General features: G+C 48.1%; 1 protein-coding gene across 5 annotated transcripts in view; it reads right to left on the bottom strand.

The window, feature by feature from the left end:
- MFAP3L (microfibril associated protein 3 like) overlaps positions 1-17,910 on the bottom strand; it is a 43,463-nt gene that overhangs the window by 22,962 nt on the left and 2,591 nt on the right. For all 5 annotated transcript variants that reach the window (XM_057720267.1, XM_057720269.1, XM_057720265.1 and 2 more), the window contains exon 2: positions 271-689. In XM_057720267.1, coding sequence (XP_057576250.1) covers positions 271-580 — 310 coding nt within the window. In that variant the 5' untranslated portion in view covers positions 581-689. The remainder of the gene's footprint in view (positions 1-270; positions 690-17,910) is intronic.

The raw sequence follows: 17,910 nt of genomic DNA, 5'->3' as shown, positions 1-17,910 counted from the left end.
CGCCCCTACAATATGTTGTATGCATTATATTACGAAACTGCAAGGGGCCTTTGAAAAGACAATCCTGTTTGCCTGTCCTTTTCTGAGTCAAAACTGAAAAAATGAATTCACTACTGCTTTGAATCCTTACGGATACCTATTTCTCACTCTTGCCCTAGAAAAGCAAGGCAAAAGGAGATCTTCAAATGACGTGAAGAAGAACCACAGACACTCAGAGGCCCCCAAGCCCCTCCTCGTCTTTTCTGACATGCACACCGCTGGACAGCCTACCTGCCCCTCGGTCCTCGCTGTCCTCCAGCAGCAGCTTGCCCACGGAGTTATACCACTTGAACTGGGGCTCAGGGAGGCCATAAACACTACAGTTGATCAAGGCACTGTTCCCTTCCTTGACGATGATATGGTCGGTTCTGGCAATGACCACGGGCGCTGAGCCCACAGCCACGTCAGTGCCATTTAAAGTGCTGTTGGTCACACTCTTTGCAGTCGTCAGAGTGGACGCTAGGATCAGCAAGGGCACAGAAGGCAGAAAGCACACAGGCAGGTGGCGCTTCAGTCGGCCCATCTTCTTTGCTAGCTCCATAAGGCAACAGAACCACCAGCCAGGGAGGTCTAGCGGACAGCGCTCTGCTCACAGCAGGCCAGGGGCCAAACCCGGCCTGGGTCCATGGAGTTGGCTCCGGATTAAGAACCTGTTTATAAAACCAAAAACACATGAATATTAGCATTCATACTTTAAGATGATTATTTATAACATGTTAGAAACCCAGCTAAAATACACATCTGTGTAATGTTTAAATAGCACACAAATTCAGAAGATGTGCCAAATGTTCACAGAAATCGTGATGATACACGTTTGTTATTTTTGCTACCGAAACATACGACTCTTAGCAGGAACATGGTAAGTTTATATCACATGACTTCACAGGGCTCAACAGCCGAGCCCCACTTCTTTCATCCTGCACTTCGAGGCCTCCTCCACCCCTCACCTGTCCCCGTCGACACCGGTGGTGCACCTGGGCCCTCCTAACCTCTCTCTGCCGGTGGACATCAGCTCCAGCTCCTGCAGTGTGCACCTAGGCTCTGCCACATCGGAAGAGCTCCCCCGGAATCAGTCCAGCGCCCCCCTCACCCCCACCAGGACGCCCCTTCCCCTGTCGGGCAACTGCCCCGGCTCCTGGAGATTCAGGGGACCCAGCTCCCTCGGCCCCGGGGCCACCCTCACCTCCCGCCCTCATCACTCACTGAATCCCTTGGTTTCCACCTTCACCTGCCTCCCAGGATGAAGGGGGTGACACGATGGGTGGCTGTACTTCTTCACCCAAAGATCTAATATTTACCTATACTTCTACTCTCCATTTTATCCACTAATCACGTGGCCACACCCGGGACCTTTCTTCTCTCTGAATTCTAAATTCTGAAGTTCCAGGTCATTCTGAAGTTCTCAATACTCGTCTTTCCCTGCACCTCACCTTCTCAGTCCCCTCAGTGGGCTTCTCAGCCATCCTGCTTTCCTCAGGCTCTCCCTTCCACCTGGCTGGCTCATTTCCTTTCTGTGCCCGCCTGGACCTGGGCACACAGACCTCGCCCCCCACACCGTCACCCCCATCCTCCTGCCATGATCACTCTGCCAGAGCACAGCCGTGATTCACCCCATCCCTCGTCATCCCGGCTGCTACCCCCCGGAGGCCGGAGCAGGACTGGAGGGCATCCTACACCCATGATGTGACCGCAAAAATAAAGGGATGGTCGCCGGTGACAGCCAGCAATCTGAGCATCAGTGCTGGGTGGGTCCAGCGTCCTTTTGCCACGACGGTACCTCCAGCTTTGCAACCAGCACCACGGCCCAGCAGTAATCCTACCTGCCCCCTACAGGGAGGCAGGCGTGAGTCCCCTCTGTCCACTTCCCACCCTGTGGGAGGCCTTCTGCATCTGAGCCTCAAGCCTTCACCTGCCATCAGCAACTCTAATGAGGACACCTGTATCCACCTGCTCTTTACTGAAGCAGCGCCTACTCATGTCACAAGTAACTTCTAGTTGCCAAGTGTTCAGTCTTTCTCTTACCAGGCCTGTGGCAACTGCCACCATGAACTGCTAGTGGCCTCTCCTTCCGTGGCCTCCGCACTCCACTCTCTTGACTGCGCTGTCCTTTCCTGGTCCCCCTCCTCCTTTCCCGCAGCTCGCCCTGAGTGCCATTCCCTCGCCCATCTTGCCGCCTCCGACCTGAGAACCTTCAGCCACATACTCTGCCCTGACTCCTTCCTCCTGCAGATGGGTACCACCCACGGCCCGCTGCACGTCCTCACCAGGATCCTCTGCAGGAAACTTGGATGTCATGTCCCCAAAGCAAACTTGTCTTCCTTCCATGTCCCTGCACTGCTACATTAGAGAATCTAAAATCCTTACCCCTTCTATTCACTCAAAAACAATAATTGAACACCTACTATAGGCAGACTTTATTCTAGGTTCCAGAGATAGATGAACAAACAAGACAGATCTTTCCTGCGGAGATTTTATCCTCATGGGAAAAAGCAGACAATAAGTACCACAAAAATAAGAAGTTCAGCTAATGATGCATGCTTTGAAAAACACACCATGATGCACCTGAGTGCCGAGTAAGGCAACCCGGGAGGCCTTCACTGAGGAGGTGGCCCCAGAGCTGAGGCCTCTTTGGGAACCAGTCACGCCTAGACCCCAGAGAAGGGCATTCCAGGAAGAGCCAACAACCAAAGAAAAGGGGGCACTACGAGACGTGCCCAGATCACCTAGGGCTTTGGAGGACAGAGTCAGGAATCTGGATTTTATCTGACATTCACTGAAAGGTGTTAAACAGGGGAGGGACGGGGTGTGATTTCTCTTTTTTAAGATCAACTGTACTGTGGCATAATTTACAAATTAAAAAGTGCCCATGTCAGGTATGCATTTTAAGAAGTTTTGAAAGATTTACACACCCATGGAACCACAATAAACAAGATGTAGAATGTTTCCAACATGACCACAAGTTCCCTCGTGTCCCTTCCCAGTTTTAGCTTTGCCACGGACCCACTCCAGCTACTTTTGCGTATGACGGGAGGGAAGGGCCGGGGCTCGCTTCTTCCCCATCCAGCCGTCTCTGCGCCATGTGAAGAAAAGACCATCCTTTCTCCGTGGACTGTCTTGCACTCTTGTTGAAAACAGTGAGTCTATTTGCAGACTCTTCCTTCTGTTCCCCTAGTGCTGATGTCCGTCCTGAGCCCGACGTCATCCTGAGCGCACTGTGTGCCGCATCTTTCTCTGTGTCTGCAGAGTCTGAAATTGTCACTGACACGTTAGGTGCCCAACGGACTGCTGAATGAGTGACTCCATCTACAAAAGCAGAAATTCTTATTCCAATTGTGTGGACGGTAACACTGAAGAGGTACCAGGGGTGATAAAGCAGTTTCAGACCACAGAGTTCTTCAGTAGGAAAGACCCGAGTTTTCTTAGAGCCGTAGCCTCCCAAACAGACTCCTCACAGGGCCAGGTGCCTTCCTGCCCAGGGCGGCCCCCGTGTGACCCCCAAGTGGGAATCATGGGGCTGAGGAGCATGACAGACACCCCGCCGTGACTCTGTCAATGGTTTTCTTTACTTGGCTCCTCTTGTGGTTTCCTTTTAGCAGGAAGTTGTAAAGCTGACCTGCTCCACAGGGAATGGTGAAGAGCATGGCTTCAGGCTTGAGAGCGACCGGGCCACGATCCTGGATGCAACCACCCTGAGGGCCTGGACTTCCAGCCCGAGACTTACCAAGTAAGGGCTGTTCAAAGGATACATGGTCAAATGTACATCAAGCATGCACTGCTCCGCTTGATAAATAAAACTTACTAATGTAGTGCACAAAGCATCCTTTCCTGAACCCATGCTCGAGTTTATCCTCAGGTGATATCACATCTTGTTTTCGGTTTGGTTGAATACAACTACCATCCCACCACCAGAAGTCATGACGAATGGTTTCCAGCGCTGGGTCCTGTGACGGGGTTCACGTACGAGAAGCATAAGCAACGTGAGCAGCGCCCGGGGTCACGTCCGCGAGGCCAGGGCAGACGCCCACCAAGGACCTCAGGGTGAGTCGGACACAAGTCGTCGTGGGAGACAGGTTCTTGCGAATATGTGCAGTAAATACACCGTGACTCTTTTCCCACAACCAGGGAGAATACAGCAAAGGGGAGATCACAATGGCTTTTAAGATGTGTAAATCGAGAGCTGCTTTCAAACAAAGGCTGGCCACGTTGGCTTCCACTTTCCAACACACTGTGCTGGCCAGGACAAAGGGAAGGGGAGAACGCTGTTCTGTCATCTTTTAACCCTGTCAGTGGGTGTTCTGGGCTGGAGACACAGCAACTGTTCTGAACCGGCATCAAGTCCCCTCAGAGACCTTACCAGGTAAGGGGCAGAGGCGTCCCCTCTGACACAGGCAAGCTGAGGTGACGCATGCCTTCCCTCCTGTCCCATCTGAAAAGTCACTGAGCTACGTGGAAAACAGAATGTGTAATTTATGGGCTGTCTGTAATCCTAGCGTTTTCACTCTAAAACTCTCCACGCACATTCATTTCTGAAAAGAAAGCATTTAATGTCCAGTAATGAAGAGTTTTTAGTAAGAATTCACCATATCTCATGCCATGCCCTTTCAGTTCAGACTTTCAAAAAAGTATTTATCATGCACTGGGCACACTACCAGGGGCTTGGGGGTGGGGGAGGGGTGGCGGTGGGAGCGCCACAAACTCAACGAGCCACAGGTCGTGTCCACTTACAATCCTGCGGGGAGGGAGGTAAGTTCGACGTGCTCTGCGGGTGCTGGGAGCGAGGGGATGGGGGGGGGTGGGGGCACTGGCCGGCTGGTGACACTGGGAGTGGGTGTTTGCCGCTGGCCTCCCCCCAGCATCCAAGTCCCCCCCAGGCCTCCCCGCTCCGCAAGGGAGTCCCACGGCTGACAGATTTCAGTCCCAATCTTCCCAGGGCAGATGCAGCTTGTGCCAGACTCCTGAGACCCCTCCCCCAGATGACTCTGCCCTTCTCTCAGTTAAAAGGAGAGCACGCGGAGGGCAGGGACTCAGCACAGGTCTGCAGAATCTCCTCCATCCTGGGTGCCCGAGGTCCTGCTTCCTTCCCCACCTGCTCTGCAGCCACACGGGTGGAATCCACAGGCAAGTGCTCAAGAAGAGGGAGTTGCGAGAAGAACATAAAGACATCACGTCCCTCTGGACGCTGGGCAAACACTCCACAAACGTACTTTGCTCAGCTCGTCAGACTTTGCAGACTGCGTCGTGAAAAGTTCAGTTAATAACACCATCACGCTGGGAAAGCCATTTCAGCCACTGAAGAATAAAGCACGAGGACTGTAATCCAGCAGCTTAAAATGTAGTCCTTCAAAATACAACAACGAAGGCCACAGATGCCCAAACCGGGGCTTAGTGACAGACACAATGGACAAATTGTTAAGGTTCACGTGTTTGCTCAGGGCCTTTGGGAAAACTTTCACAGAATACTTGATTTTTTTTTTTTAAATAAATGAAACAAAAGAGAAAACACTTAGCAAACATCAAATGTCCTTTCTTTAACATGATCCCTTTCCTGCTTCCCAACAATTGCATCTTATCTAAAAGCATTTTAATAAGATGCTTTGCGGAGTCTTGTTTGCTCTCCCTTCACCTATAATAAAACATGATGATTGACCATGAATTTCTGGAACTGGAAGGAAAAGAGCCTCTTGTTTCAGGGTGTTTTGAACTACATGAATGTACATGATTGTTTTTTCTTGGCAGTATTCATGCTGGCATTTTCCCATCAACTGTGATGAATAATTTTATACTTCACACAACGGGGTTTTGTCACAACATCTATGAAGAGTTACCACTATTTTTCATTTGTGCATAAATGATGTGACCGGTACAGAGGCCACCTTTTAGATTAAGACACATTCTTGACGGGACCCTACTCAGGCAAGGTGGGAAATCTTAACTTCCTGTGGAATGGACAGGGCCTGACGTACTCATTACATTGTAGATGCTAATATTCAAAACTGGTAGCCAGTGTTGGCCACCCTAGTTACGGGTACCTTTCTGCAACTTCCTTTCCTGTGTATCATAATCAATGAGAGATTCCCACGCTAACCCTTTTTTACAAACATGGTTTAAAAATGAGTTTCTGTGGGAAGTTGCTGTATAACAAAGGGAGATCCACTCGATGATGAGTGATGACTTAGAGGGCCAGGACAGGGAGGATGGGAGGGAGTTGTGGGAGGGAGAGGACATGGGGATATATGTATAAATACAGCTGATTCACTTTGTTGTACAGCAAAAACTGGCATAACAATGTAAAGCAATTATATTCTAATAAAGAGCTGGAAAAAAAATGTTTCTTTGGCAATTTCAAAAAAAAAAAGTGACAAAATTCTACCAGCCCATTCTTTCTCCCCGAGCTTGAGTTTTTAGGTATTAAGGTGATGTCTGAACATGGGCTACATACAGGAATCCAAAGTCAAAGAAGAAGAGCTTTGTGGAACAAGCATGTTCCTGCCACAGTGACTGCAGCCCAGCATAACACCATTTAAGTCCTAAATCAGCTAAGTTCTATCTCAATGTCCAAAGTCACGCTATAGAAAGAGGTTCCCACAGTCCTTCTTTCTTCCGGACATGTGTTCTAGAATCTGTCCATGCAGGGACTCCTGATGCCTCTAACCACACAAAGGTAACTCCTGACTCTGGTGGGCAGGTGTGATCCTTACATGAAAGGATGAAGAGCATCCTGTTTAGGTGGCTTTCGGAAGCTCGCAGCATCAATCCAAACCACTACACAGTAACTGAGAAGATTCCCTGCGCCAGGCACACCACCGGCGTGTGGAGCACACAGGGAAGATCTGGTCCTCACCCCTGTCACCCAAGAATCGAGGAGGAAGACACAGAGTAAATGCACAGTTACAGGACAGTATGACAACTGCCCCATCAGCAAGGGGTCAAGGATCCACATGGAACAGGACAGGAGACAAGAGTGGTGAAGGGTCCAGGAAGAACTTTCTACAGGAAGTGACTCTGTGGTTTAATTATAAAGGATTCACCAAGGGGCCAGGGGCCAGAAGCTGACCCCAAAGAAGAAACGGTGACTGGAGAGGACTGGGCACACTTGGGGAAATGTGTGAATCAGGTGCCCTGGCGAAGTGTGTAAGACAGGGGGCTGGAAAGGCAGGGTGTCCAGACAACGCAGGGGGGAGGGGAGGCTGTAACACCAAGGATGGGGCGTGTCCACAGGGAACAGGGGGGAGTGACCCCCAGACAAGGCCGGCAAGCTCACGGAATGATTCAGAAGGAGCTAGAATAAAAGGTCTCATTCCTTCTTTATCAACTACACTGACGTTCAGGCCTCTACAGAATTGTACATTTTGTTATTTTTTGGATATACAAAAGGTACCTCCTTTTCAAAAACAGATGTTTTAAATCACTGTTTTTCAAACCTAACGATGAACGATAGGCCCAGAGATGCCATCTCTGTAACATGTTATTTTTCCTGGGTGCATCGTGTTAAGAAGCCCTTCTTGGATCTTCATCATGTTTTTTCCACACAGTATTTTTCCTGATTAAAAGTAAGAATCATATAAAATAAAGCTCTCATAAATATAATGTTTAGAAAAGGAGGGAGAGAAAAAGAATAGTATCAAAGGCTTTCCTCATAATGACTACTGTCAGGCAAGATAAAAATGGGTCTATCACATGTATTTGTTCACAGAACATGAACGTTAGATCTGGAAAAACTGGGGTACTCTTCTTGAAGGTTTTTTTTTTTCTTACACAAGATGAGAAAGGGAGACCAAAGAAGGTAATTGACTGCCTACGTGTCTGGGGGTCCCACAATCTAGTGGCTTCAAACCAGGATAAAAAGTCACACCCACATCAGGCCTGATATCACATTAAAGCCTCTTGGTTCCATAAAGGCAATTTTCTATTGTTCTAGCAGGTGAGACGGGCACCAAGGGCTATTCTAATCACAGGTGTATCTTTTAGAAGAATTTATTGATATTTTAGCGTGTATTTAATGTCTTCAAGCTCTCATTTTAAATGAATAGGCTAAAACAGTTTTGGGCCCAATTAATGCAAATTCTTAATTGATCAGAGAGATACTTCCTCAGAAATCTGATGGTCCAGGGAATAAACAAAACCTGGGAGCTGAATACAAGTGGGACACATAGACTGGTGGATGGTGCCTCTGTGCTACCAAACCTGTTCCCGAAACCTATCATGATGCAGATAAAAGGTGAGGATGCTGTGTTGGCATTTTTCTCTCATCTTTGACACTATGATGATAGATCCTATATCCAACAAAGAGCTGGTCCAGGAGCACCTCGAGCTGTTTCTATCTTTCTCTGCCTGTTTCTAGATGTTTTTTTCAGCATCTCCCCCTACTTAAAAAAAAATTGTGTCCTTTCAAAACATCCTCCCTACTCTTTGCAGTGTGTATATAGGGAGACTTGAATTTTCATTCTAGTGCAATTAATTTCTCTTACTGGCTAATCTACAGTACAACTTCAACCAGCCTTCAACTCTTCTTGTTTTAACTTCACCACAAGCCCATTTCCCAAGGCGCTCTTGATGTATTTCGTGTATAAGCTCCTCCGTCCAGAGTGAAGCCAGACAGGAGCTGGTGGGCATCTGGGAGTCTGGACACATCAGTAGGCCAGAACTGCCCTCTGGCCTGGAAAAGTGGCCAGAGGATCCCACCTCTTGGGGCGATGTTTGATGGACGTGTTGACCCCCAGCTGCCTGCGTGTAAGGCCAGCGCTCTGCTTCGATGGAGGGGCTACCCTGCCTCCTGGCGCCCAGCCCCACTCCCCACAGACTGTGTAAATCAGAGACCAATGTTCTTAACCTACTTCCTAAATGTGATGTTCAGGCCTGAAGTGATTGTGTTTAGATTTTCTTGTGGATTCTGGAAGACACTGTAAACACTTAAGGCCGTGGCAGTGAAAATTCCTTTCTCAACCCCATCTGCCTGTACATGGACCACCTCCCACTGGCCAAGGGTGATACACTGTGTGGACTAGGGGGGCCCTTTCCTACAGGAGCCATCCCTAAGTGATGGTTGGTTATTTCTCCTCCAAATCCACCATCACATGACCACAACAAGCAGGGGTGTGGCTGGGTTGCGGAGGAGAAGGGAGATGTCTGTGTCCAGACGAAGGTCACCCTGCAGGGACCAGCCGGGGCAGAGTACTGGTGGCCAGCCACCTGGGACCTGGCAGATGGCCAGGATGCAGCCTGGGGATCACTCAGCACGTGGGGACTCATCCTTTGCTGGGGATGCACCTTTCCGTGTAGTCCCTCCATCCGGGACAACAGGACACAAGCTCCTAAAGCCTTTGGACCCCCCCAACCACACCCTCCAGGTGTCTCATCTCAATGCAGAGCGGAATTAGCTCCAACCCTGGCTGCGCCTTTAGGTGTAGGCGGGATGGGCTGGCTGGGGGGCTGCGGGGAGGGACCCTCATCTGGGCCGCAGGGGAGGTCTCTCCTTCAGCCCCCCCTGCCCCCGGGGTAGCTCGATGTGATGCCTGAGCCTGGGTGCTGGGTTGGACCCTGGCGCCGTGGCCACGCCACTGGCCCACCCGCTGCTTCGGACCAAGGCCCACCACGGAGTTAGCCCTTGCTGTGCCCGCCCGGGCCCTGTTGGCTCCACGTCGCTTGCTAATTCATGATGGAGAGGCCTTGCATCTGCTCGTGCGACTTGGGGGTACCACTGTTATCCTCGTGATTCTGCGACTGTACAAACTCCCTATAAGTTCTGTGTGAACTATAAAAAGGTGTGGTTGGTGCTCAAATACCTGTTGCCGTCCGAGGCACCAGGCATTCGTCACTTATTTTTGTGAATGCTTGGTGACGGTCCATGCATGGGGAGGCCTCAAGGACGACACACCAGGAACACTCTTAAGTTAGTACGATGCATGTTTCCCGAGCTTCCTCAATCAAGGGTAAAAGCCAGAGGGCCTTCCTGTGGTGGCTACAATATCTGGGCGCTGGCTGCCTCGCAGCCTCCATTTCTGACCTTTCTGCCCCTCTCACTCCCCACCAGCCACATGCGCTCCGCTAATCCCAGAAGGTGCCAGGCATGCAGGGACCCGCCTGCGCCACTCCTTCCTCTGGACCAAGCCCCTGGGATGCTGGCCAGGCTCCCATTCTGACTCTCAAATGTCACCTGGTCAGCACCCTCCCCCTCGTGTGATCTGAGATGGTGTGCTCCCCCTCCCTCTCCCCAACCCTCTTTTTTCTCCAGGGCATTACCCATCGGGAATGTGTGCCTGGGGCTGGGCTTGTCCCTGACACTGTTCATGGTCATGGTGGGTCGCCGCCCTGCTCAGGGCAAGCACCTGGCTACCTGCTGGGTGAGCTTAAACCCCTCTGGGCCTCTCCTTTAGATAGATGATAACTCACTGGGCATACACACTGGCCCTGTATTTCCTACAAATTCCACCCATTTCTTAAGAATTCTAGGTAACTGTCCATTCTTTACCACAAATCTAACTTTAAAACATAACCCAAGGCTTCCCTAGAGCTCAGTCTTCAGAACACATCCTTCCCTTACAGGAGAGGCAGGGCGCTGCCCAGGCAGCCCTGGAAGGGGGTGGGGGTGCTGGGGGCTGCAGGATCCGCCATCGGAGGACTCGGGCCTGCGAGGTGAGTGAGGTTTACGGGACTCTGGTCTACGCCTGCAATGGACATTCCTATGACTGCTGAAATGGAATTTATAGTTCATAGCGTCAAAACCATCCCTTACTCCTCATCTCCCTGGTGTCTGATTAAGGCCATTCGGAGTCACCACAGAGGAACTGGATCACCCAGGGCTTCTTTCATCAGAATAAAATCTCATCTATTTGAGAAAATATGCTCAGTAACTGCAGAGAGTAGTTACAAAGCTTTTCTTTCTTCCTCCTTTACCAGCCCATTTATCACTAAGTGGAATTGTATGACCAACGTGTTCTTAACAGACTCTCCCCAAGAACCAGATCTTAGGAAAAACAGATCAGAAGAGGTCCTGTAATTCAAACTCTACTTGATTTAATTCTTGTTAACAGCATGAAAACATCCCTTATAGTCACCTAAGCATTTATGGTTTATAAGACACACCCACGGATGTTACCCATCTGAGCCTCCCCATGACCCGTGGGGAAGGACTGTATATATCTGTCTACACTGACAGCGAAAGAGGCAGAGGCCAAGTCGCCAACCTGTGTGTGGACGCCCTTCCAGGACTGCATCACCCCAGGGCTCCTGCTGCCTGCCCACAGTGACCTGGGAGTGGACACCACAGACAGGGGAAACTGGCTAAATGCCACTAACACCCAAACCGTCATAACTGTTATTTTTAAATAACTTAAAAATATTGTGATTATGTATTATTTTAAAATTTATTATTATTTTAAAATTTTGAACATAGAGTGATACTTTTCAAAATATGGTTGGACCGGAATATTCTTCTAGCTGAGTTTAATGCATATATCCTAAGGTCAATCTTCCCTCAAAATTAAGTGCGTTTCAATGTGACACTATGGAAAATGACCTTCACAAAAACCACCAGAAGAAAGTTGAAAATGGGGACATCCTAGGTGGTGCAGTGGTTAAGAATCCACCTGCCAATGCAGGCTACACGGGGACACGGGTTCAAGCCCTGCCCCAGGAAGATATCACATGTCATGGAGCAACTAAGCCTGTGCACCACAACTACTGAACCTGTGCTCTAGAGCCCAACTATTGAGCCTGTGTTCTAGAGCCTGTGAGCCACAAATATTGAGCCCGTGTGCCACAACTACTGAAGCCCATGTGCCTAGAGCCCATGCTCCTCAACAAGAGAAGCCACCACAATAAGGAGCCCACGCACCACAATGTAGAGTAGCCACCACTCGCTGCAACTACAGAAATTCCAGGTGCAGCAATGAAGACCTAATGCAGCCAATAAATAAATAAATAAATAAACAAAATAAAATTTAAAAAATAGATTAAAGAAAAAAAGGAAATACATTAAAAAAAAAAAAAGAAAGTTGAAAATGTGGATTCGGTGGTTTCCATGCAGAATTTCTTAAGGAAGTTTTGCTTTTCCCTCAGCTCTGACAGGGGAAGGCCCCACTAGGCTGAGCACACTCTACGGGTGTTCTGAACGATTTCTCAGCTGGGCCCGTCAGATTCATCTGAATGATAAAAACAATCAAGACTCAGCCATCTCAGTTAAGTGGAACTCCAAGTATTTAAGAGGCTACTATTATCAGTTTAGTTCCAACTGCTGTGGGGCTTAAAAAATTTTTAAGACCAAGTCTTTATCCTAAAGGTGCTTATAATCTTGGTGATACCTGTACACAAAGCAACACATAATTAAGCACTCAACTGGGTAAAACCTGCAGAAATTCAGAGGAAGGCCAGCTGGAAAGATCACAGAATGTTCACTGGGACTGGCCAAGTCTTGAAGGGTAAGTTAATGAGACAGGATGGTTTTCCTCACAGGAGTTAACGGCTTAGTTTATCAAGTAGGGGTGGAAATAAGCACAGCCTACCAATTAAAAACAAACACCTTTGTTACAGTATATTTTAGCAGGACTCATGCAGTGGATCTGCTGTGCGTGCTCATCCCGAGAATGTCGGCATATCAGGGCACTCCTCCAGAAGCTCTATTTAATAAGAGGGCCTCCGGGGCTTCTTAGGAGCAATGATAAAGAGGGCTTTGAGACAGAGATCCATAACCCTAGTAAAAGAAGAGGAGACGGCCAAAACCCGGAGGAAGCGATGGACACCCTACGAAAGCAGGAGGGAATCAAGTCCACCACAGGTCCCGGGGTCAGACGTACAGGGAGAAACGCCCAGCCCCCAGTAAAGCAAAAGGCTGGTAATACTCAGATGCTTTCTGAGAATTACTTTCAAGTTCCTCAAAAGTGTTTTAAAATGGAGAAAGCCAGGTTACCTTTGGGAAGTCTAACAAGAGCTAGACTCACACAGAGACCAAGTCATCTGGGGCTGTCCAAACCCTGAAGGACAAAAACCTTCTCTCCAACACGTCCAGTAACGGGGCAGTGCAGCCCAGCCCTGGCTTTAGCAGCAAAGCAGAAATCTACAAAATGAAACTAACAGTAGCATCTAAGAAGCAAGCAGGCTCCATGGTTGACTGACATTTAAGTCATCCCACTGCCATCCTCAGGTGTGAAGACCCAGAAGGAAGACCTGGGTGAAGCCTGGAGCCAAACCCTAATGCATTCCAATACCTTCTGCCTGGGACCAGAGAAAGTGGGCTCTGCACCTTTAAGAAAGCACAGTGGCTGTACACCTACCTACCCCTTTACAGGGGAGAAAGAGGTTAGCCAGCCAATTTGGGCTGGTCCCCACTGCCACATATATCACAGAGCTCTCGGCAGATTCAAGAAAGTACAGAGAGGTACAGGTGTGGGAACAGACACATCCCGTCTTGTTTAGGAGACCTACTGCTTTAACGAACCCCAGACTGCCACCTCCAGCCCTGTCAAAGGGTAACTACTCCCTCCAATCCACTGATTTATTTTTTTTAAGGAGCAAACTCTTCCCTTACACTCCTCCTGGAACCATTAACCAACTCAAATCATCAATGGAAGGAAAGGGTTGGGATGGTATTTAAATCTCTGCTCAGCAAACTTCTTTCCCACTGATGACAGAGTCAACTTCAGCCCAGCTTCTAGAAGCATTACCTTCTAAATCCAGAATAAGGAAGTCCACCCACACTGATTTCCTTTTAGTCTCATTGGCAAGTCCCAAAGACTTCTGTCCAGAAGCTGGATGACTACCAGTGAATTAATCCCTTCTTTCTTTTTCCCATGCCTGTCTTACAAAGTCTATGCCCTGCGACAATGCAGTTCCAACTACAGTCCTCCGAATCGGCTTTCCTGCTCCTCCCGCTTCAGGTCCCCTGGGTTAAGCACATGCGGTGGAGTCAGCCTCTGCCCGCAATCCCTCGAGAAGGTGCTGTCACACACCTGCCAGATGCTCCAAGTACGTGGGAGTTACGATGCCTGCTTTCCCTCCCTGCCCACATGGCTGCCACGTCCAGGTCTGTCCCTGGTCTAAGCGCTCATCCCCTCTGACTAACCTCACTTGGATGGACCCCACCCATCCTGGCTGACCTGCCTCTAGTCCTACCTGCCTGCAGTCCACACACCGTGCGCCTGCCAAAGTCAGCTGACTCTGAGAGATCGGATTCAGACATATTCCAGGTGCTCATCTTGCCAGCAGTGTAAACCTGAAGTCCATGGCAGGACACACATGATCCTTCATGGCTGACTTCTGCCCACCTCTGTAACCTGATCTCTGGAGCTCTCTCTGTACCTCTGTGCTCCAGCCCTGCTTCCTTCCATATTCTCACCCATCTGGCAAACCCCTCCTCAAGTCTTGGTTCAAAGCCAACCAGGACTCCCCAGGTAGCTCCAGACACTCCTTTTCTCACCAACCTTCACCCAGAACTTCACATTTTCACTGTAATCGTCTTTGTGCCCATCTCTCCACTAGGTGATAAGCTCTCAGGTTATCAATATTTGCTGAATGAATCAGTGGATGAGAGAGCCTTATCTGAAGGTACAGATTTGCGGACATTGGTGTGTGGGTGACGGATGCAGTCATGAGGAAAAAATAAATCTCCCTGAAGGAACACAGTGGGCCACATGATGAGAGAACTAAGGCTAGAACCCAGGAAGGACAAACCCTCAGAGAATGAGGGGCTCTTATCCCAGAGGCCAAGGGAGAGGAGATTCAAGACAGACAGAACGGTTTACACTGAGCTTGTCCTATACACTGAAAAACAATAATTACTCCATCATTATAAAATAAGGGTAAAATTCTTAAAAAGTTACGCAAATGGAAGCCATACAATATAGATTTACAGTTTTGTTTTCACTAAGATAAGTCTTAATCAAGTCTTTACTGTTGTTCCCAGGATTAGGTTTTGCCAGTGCAGGGCTTCCTTCACCATATTGTCTGAAAAATCTGTTCTCTCTTACTAATTTTTCTACATGTAGTTCGGTTTCAACTTGGGGCCACTCCTGTAACACTAAAGTAGAAGATTTCTTCAGGTTAGGTTTTCTAGACATACAGAGATGTCAATTCACCCAGACTATACATTTTTATAGGCTATTAAGCCCTTGTACATAAAAGAGACTGAATAAATAGGTTTGGAGAGAATGACTGAATTTCTTATATTTAAAGCCGTGAGTTAGGGCATCTGGTAGTGTAGCTGTTGACCACGTCCCAGTAAATGTGGAGCCCACAGCAAACACTGCTGATGGTTTGTGGGAATTTCCCAGCTGAGCATGTACAAGCCCACGACACGACATGGCACCGCAAGCAGCTCCTACCAACTGGTCACAGTTGGCCCAGGTGACATGGCATTGTTCTCAACTATGTTAAATCTGATTTTCCCAGGTCCCTGCCCACCTCTGGTCTGCATGGTGTGTATTCAGCAGAGCAGCTGCCTGTTAAGAGCACAATGAACAGAAACAAAGTAGTCAAAATGTGACTTCCCCCTCCTGCTTTACTTTCTACATGGGGCTATATACTACCAAATGTGAACACAGTTTTCTTAAGCTCTTAATCCTACTAACATGCATACTAACAGCATTTCATATCAATGGAGAGAAATGAATTATATGACACACTGGTTCCAGATTCTCATCTGCCTCTGACCACCTCTAGTTACACGCCCACTGTCAAACTGCCCTGTGAAACCTGGGGTTTAGCTGTATATTGCTTTTTCAGGAAGATAAAACTGGCAGCGTGCTCATCACATGCTCCTGTTTAAAAACCCTCAGTTGGCTTCCTATCCTTTATCAATAATAGGATGAAATCCAAACTCCTTTGCCCTGGCCCTGATTCCATCACTGCCAAATCTTTCTTTGTATATGGCTGGATGACCTTTCTATGGCTCCTTCTTAAGGCACGAAGTCACAAATTTAGCGACTTAAAACACACATTTAATATCTTTCAGTTCTGAGGGTGAAAAGTTCCACATGGGTCGGGATGGGCTAATCAAGGAGTGGCAGGGCTGTGTTCCTTCTGGAAGCTCTAGGGGGACATCTGCATCCTCGCCTTTACCAGCTTCCAAAGGCTGCCCCCGTTCCTTGGCCCCTTCCATCTTTAAGGCCAGCAATGGCCAGTGAGTCTTCCTCACATGCATCTGACACTGACTTCTGCTTTCCTCTTCCACTTGTAGGGACTCCTGCGATTACAGAGGCCCACTGGATAATCCACAGGAACCTCTCCATCTCCAGAGCCTCCACCTAATCCCGTCTGTGCAGTCCCGAAGTGGACCTCTTGGGGTGGGGGGACATTACCCTAACTACCATCATGGTGGTCTGTCTGCCTGGACTTGCCTGCTAGAAGACTCCTATCTAATTTCTTCGGCTTTCTTTAAGATCCTACAGAAATGTCACTATTTTCATGAGGCCCCTCCCCATCCAACCCAAGACACCCCTCCGGCAGCACTGACTTTGTACTAGAGTTTATTTGTGCTCAAGCCTGTCTCTCTGACTTGATTGTGAATCACTGTGTCTTACTCATTTTTGCAGCCTTAGGGACCTGACTATAAGATTGTAGGGAAGAAAAATGAATGTGATTTTTTAATGAGTAAAGGCCTCAGGCAGAGGCAGAGGCAGAAGCCGATAAACACACAGGACTTCTGTGCTGAGTATAACTGAGAAACCAGTTCGGACAGCTCTTAACTGGTTCTTATCACAGAATCAACCAAGCCCCTTAATCCTCTAACCATTCCAGAGAGGTTTTCCAGCCAACTTAAAATCAACCATTTGCATCTAAGGCTGTTTCTGACTTCAATGTAATTTGCCATAGATCACAAAGTGTTGTCAAGTGTCCCGGGCTTGGCTAGAAAAGGGCGAGCCATACCCCAAATGCTTGGTTACATGCTGAATTAGCGAAATGACCTATCTGCACTATTTCTGAATTCCAAGAAAATGATTCTCATCTAACATATCTGACTGCACTTTGCTGGGGGTTAAAAGCAATTTTGCCACAATATTTATTTGGTATTTCAGTATCTAGAAGTTCTTTCATAGGACAAAAAATTCACATTAAGCAAAGTTTAAGCAAAAGTTCAAATTAAGGGCTTCCCTAGTGGTGCAGTGGTTTTAAGAATCTGCCTGCCAATGCAGGGGACACGGGTTTGAGCCCTGGTATGGGAAGATCCCACATGCCGTGGAGTAATGAAGCCCGTGAGCCACAACTACTGAGTCTGCGCTCTAGAGCCCACAAGCCACAACTACTGAGCCCACATGCTGCAACTACTGAAGGCTGCTCACTTGTGCTCCACAAGAGAAGCCACCTCAATAGGAAGCCTGCGCGCTGCAATGAAGAACAGCACCCGCTCTCTGCCTGCACACTGCAATGAAGACCCAATGCAGCCACTAAATAAAATAAATAAATAAATAAATTTTTTTAAAAAGTAGTGGGACAAAACCATGGGTTGAGGTTTAAAAAAAAAGTTCAAATTAAGCAAAGGGCCTCAAGTATTTACATTGCAAAGCAAACAAGGAGTTGAATAAATTTCTGTCTTGAGAATGGAGGAAGCTCTACTTTTTTCTTTTTTTTGAAACTCTACTTTTAAAGGCAATAGTTTGCCTCGGATATCCAATGTGATTAACAGCACTATGCACTACAGAAACCTAAAGACATGGAATTAAAAGTAAAATCTATGTGCCCAGTAGTTGAGCTGCAAGAACTCAACAGTTAGGTACAAAAGAGAAGAAATTATCACCTATTTCCGAATGTGAATACAGAGTCTACTCTGCGATTTTTTCTTCATTAGCAGTAATAAAATCCCTCTTCAACCTAACTCCTGTTGGTTTTGTTAGTTTTAGGTTAGCAGAATACGGAGTTTTTAAAGCCAAGAGTGGTGTTTAA

Source organism: Hippopotamus amphibius, chromosome 2 (genome assembly GCF_030028045.1).
Source record: "Hippopotamus amphibius kiboko isolate mHipAmp2 chromosome 2, mHipAmp2.hap2, whole genome shotgun sequence".
NCBI classification, from domain to species: domain Eukaryota; kingdom Metazoa; phylum Chordata; class Mammalia; order Artiodactyla; family Hippopotamidae; genus Hippopotamus; species Hippopotamus amphibius.
This window is presented reverse-complemented; position numbering and strand designations above follow the sequence as displayed.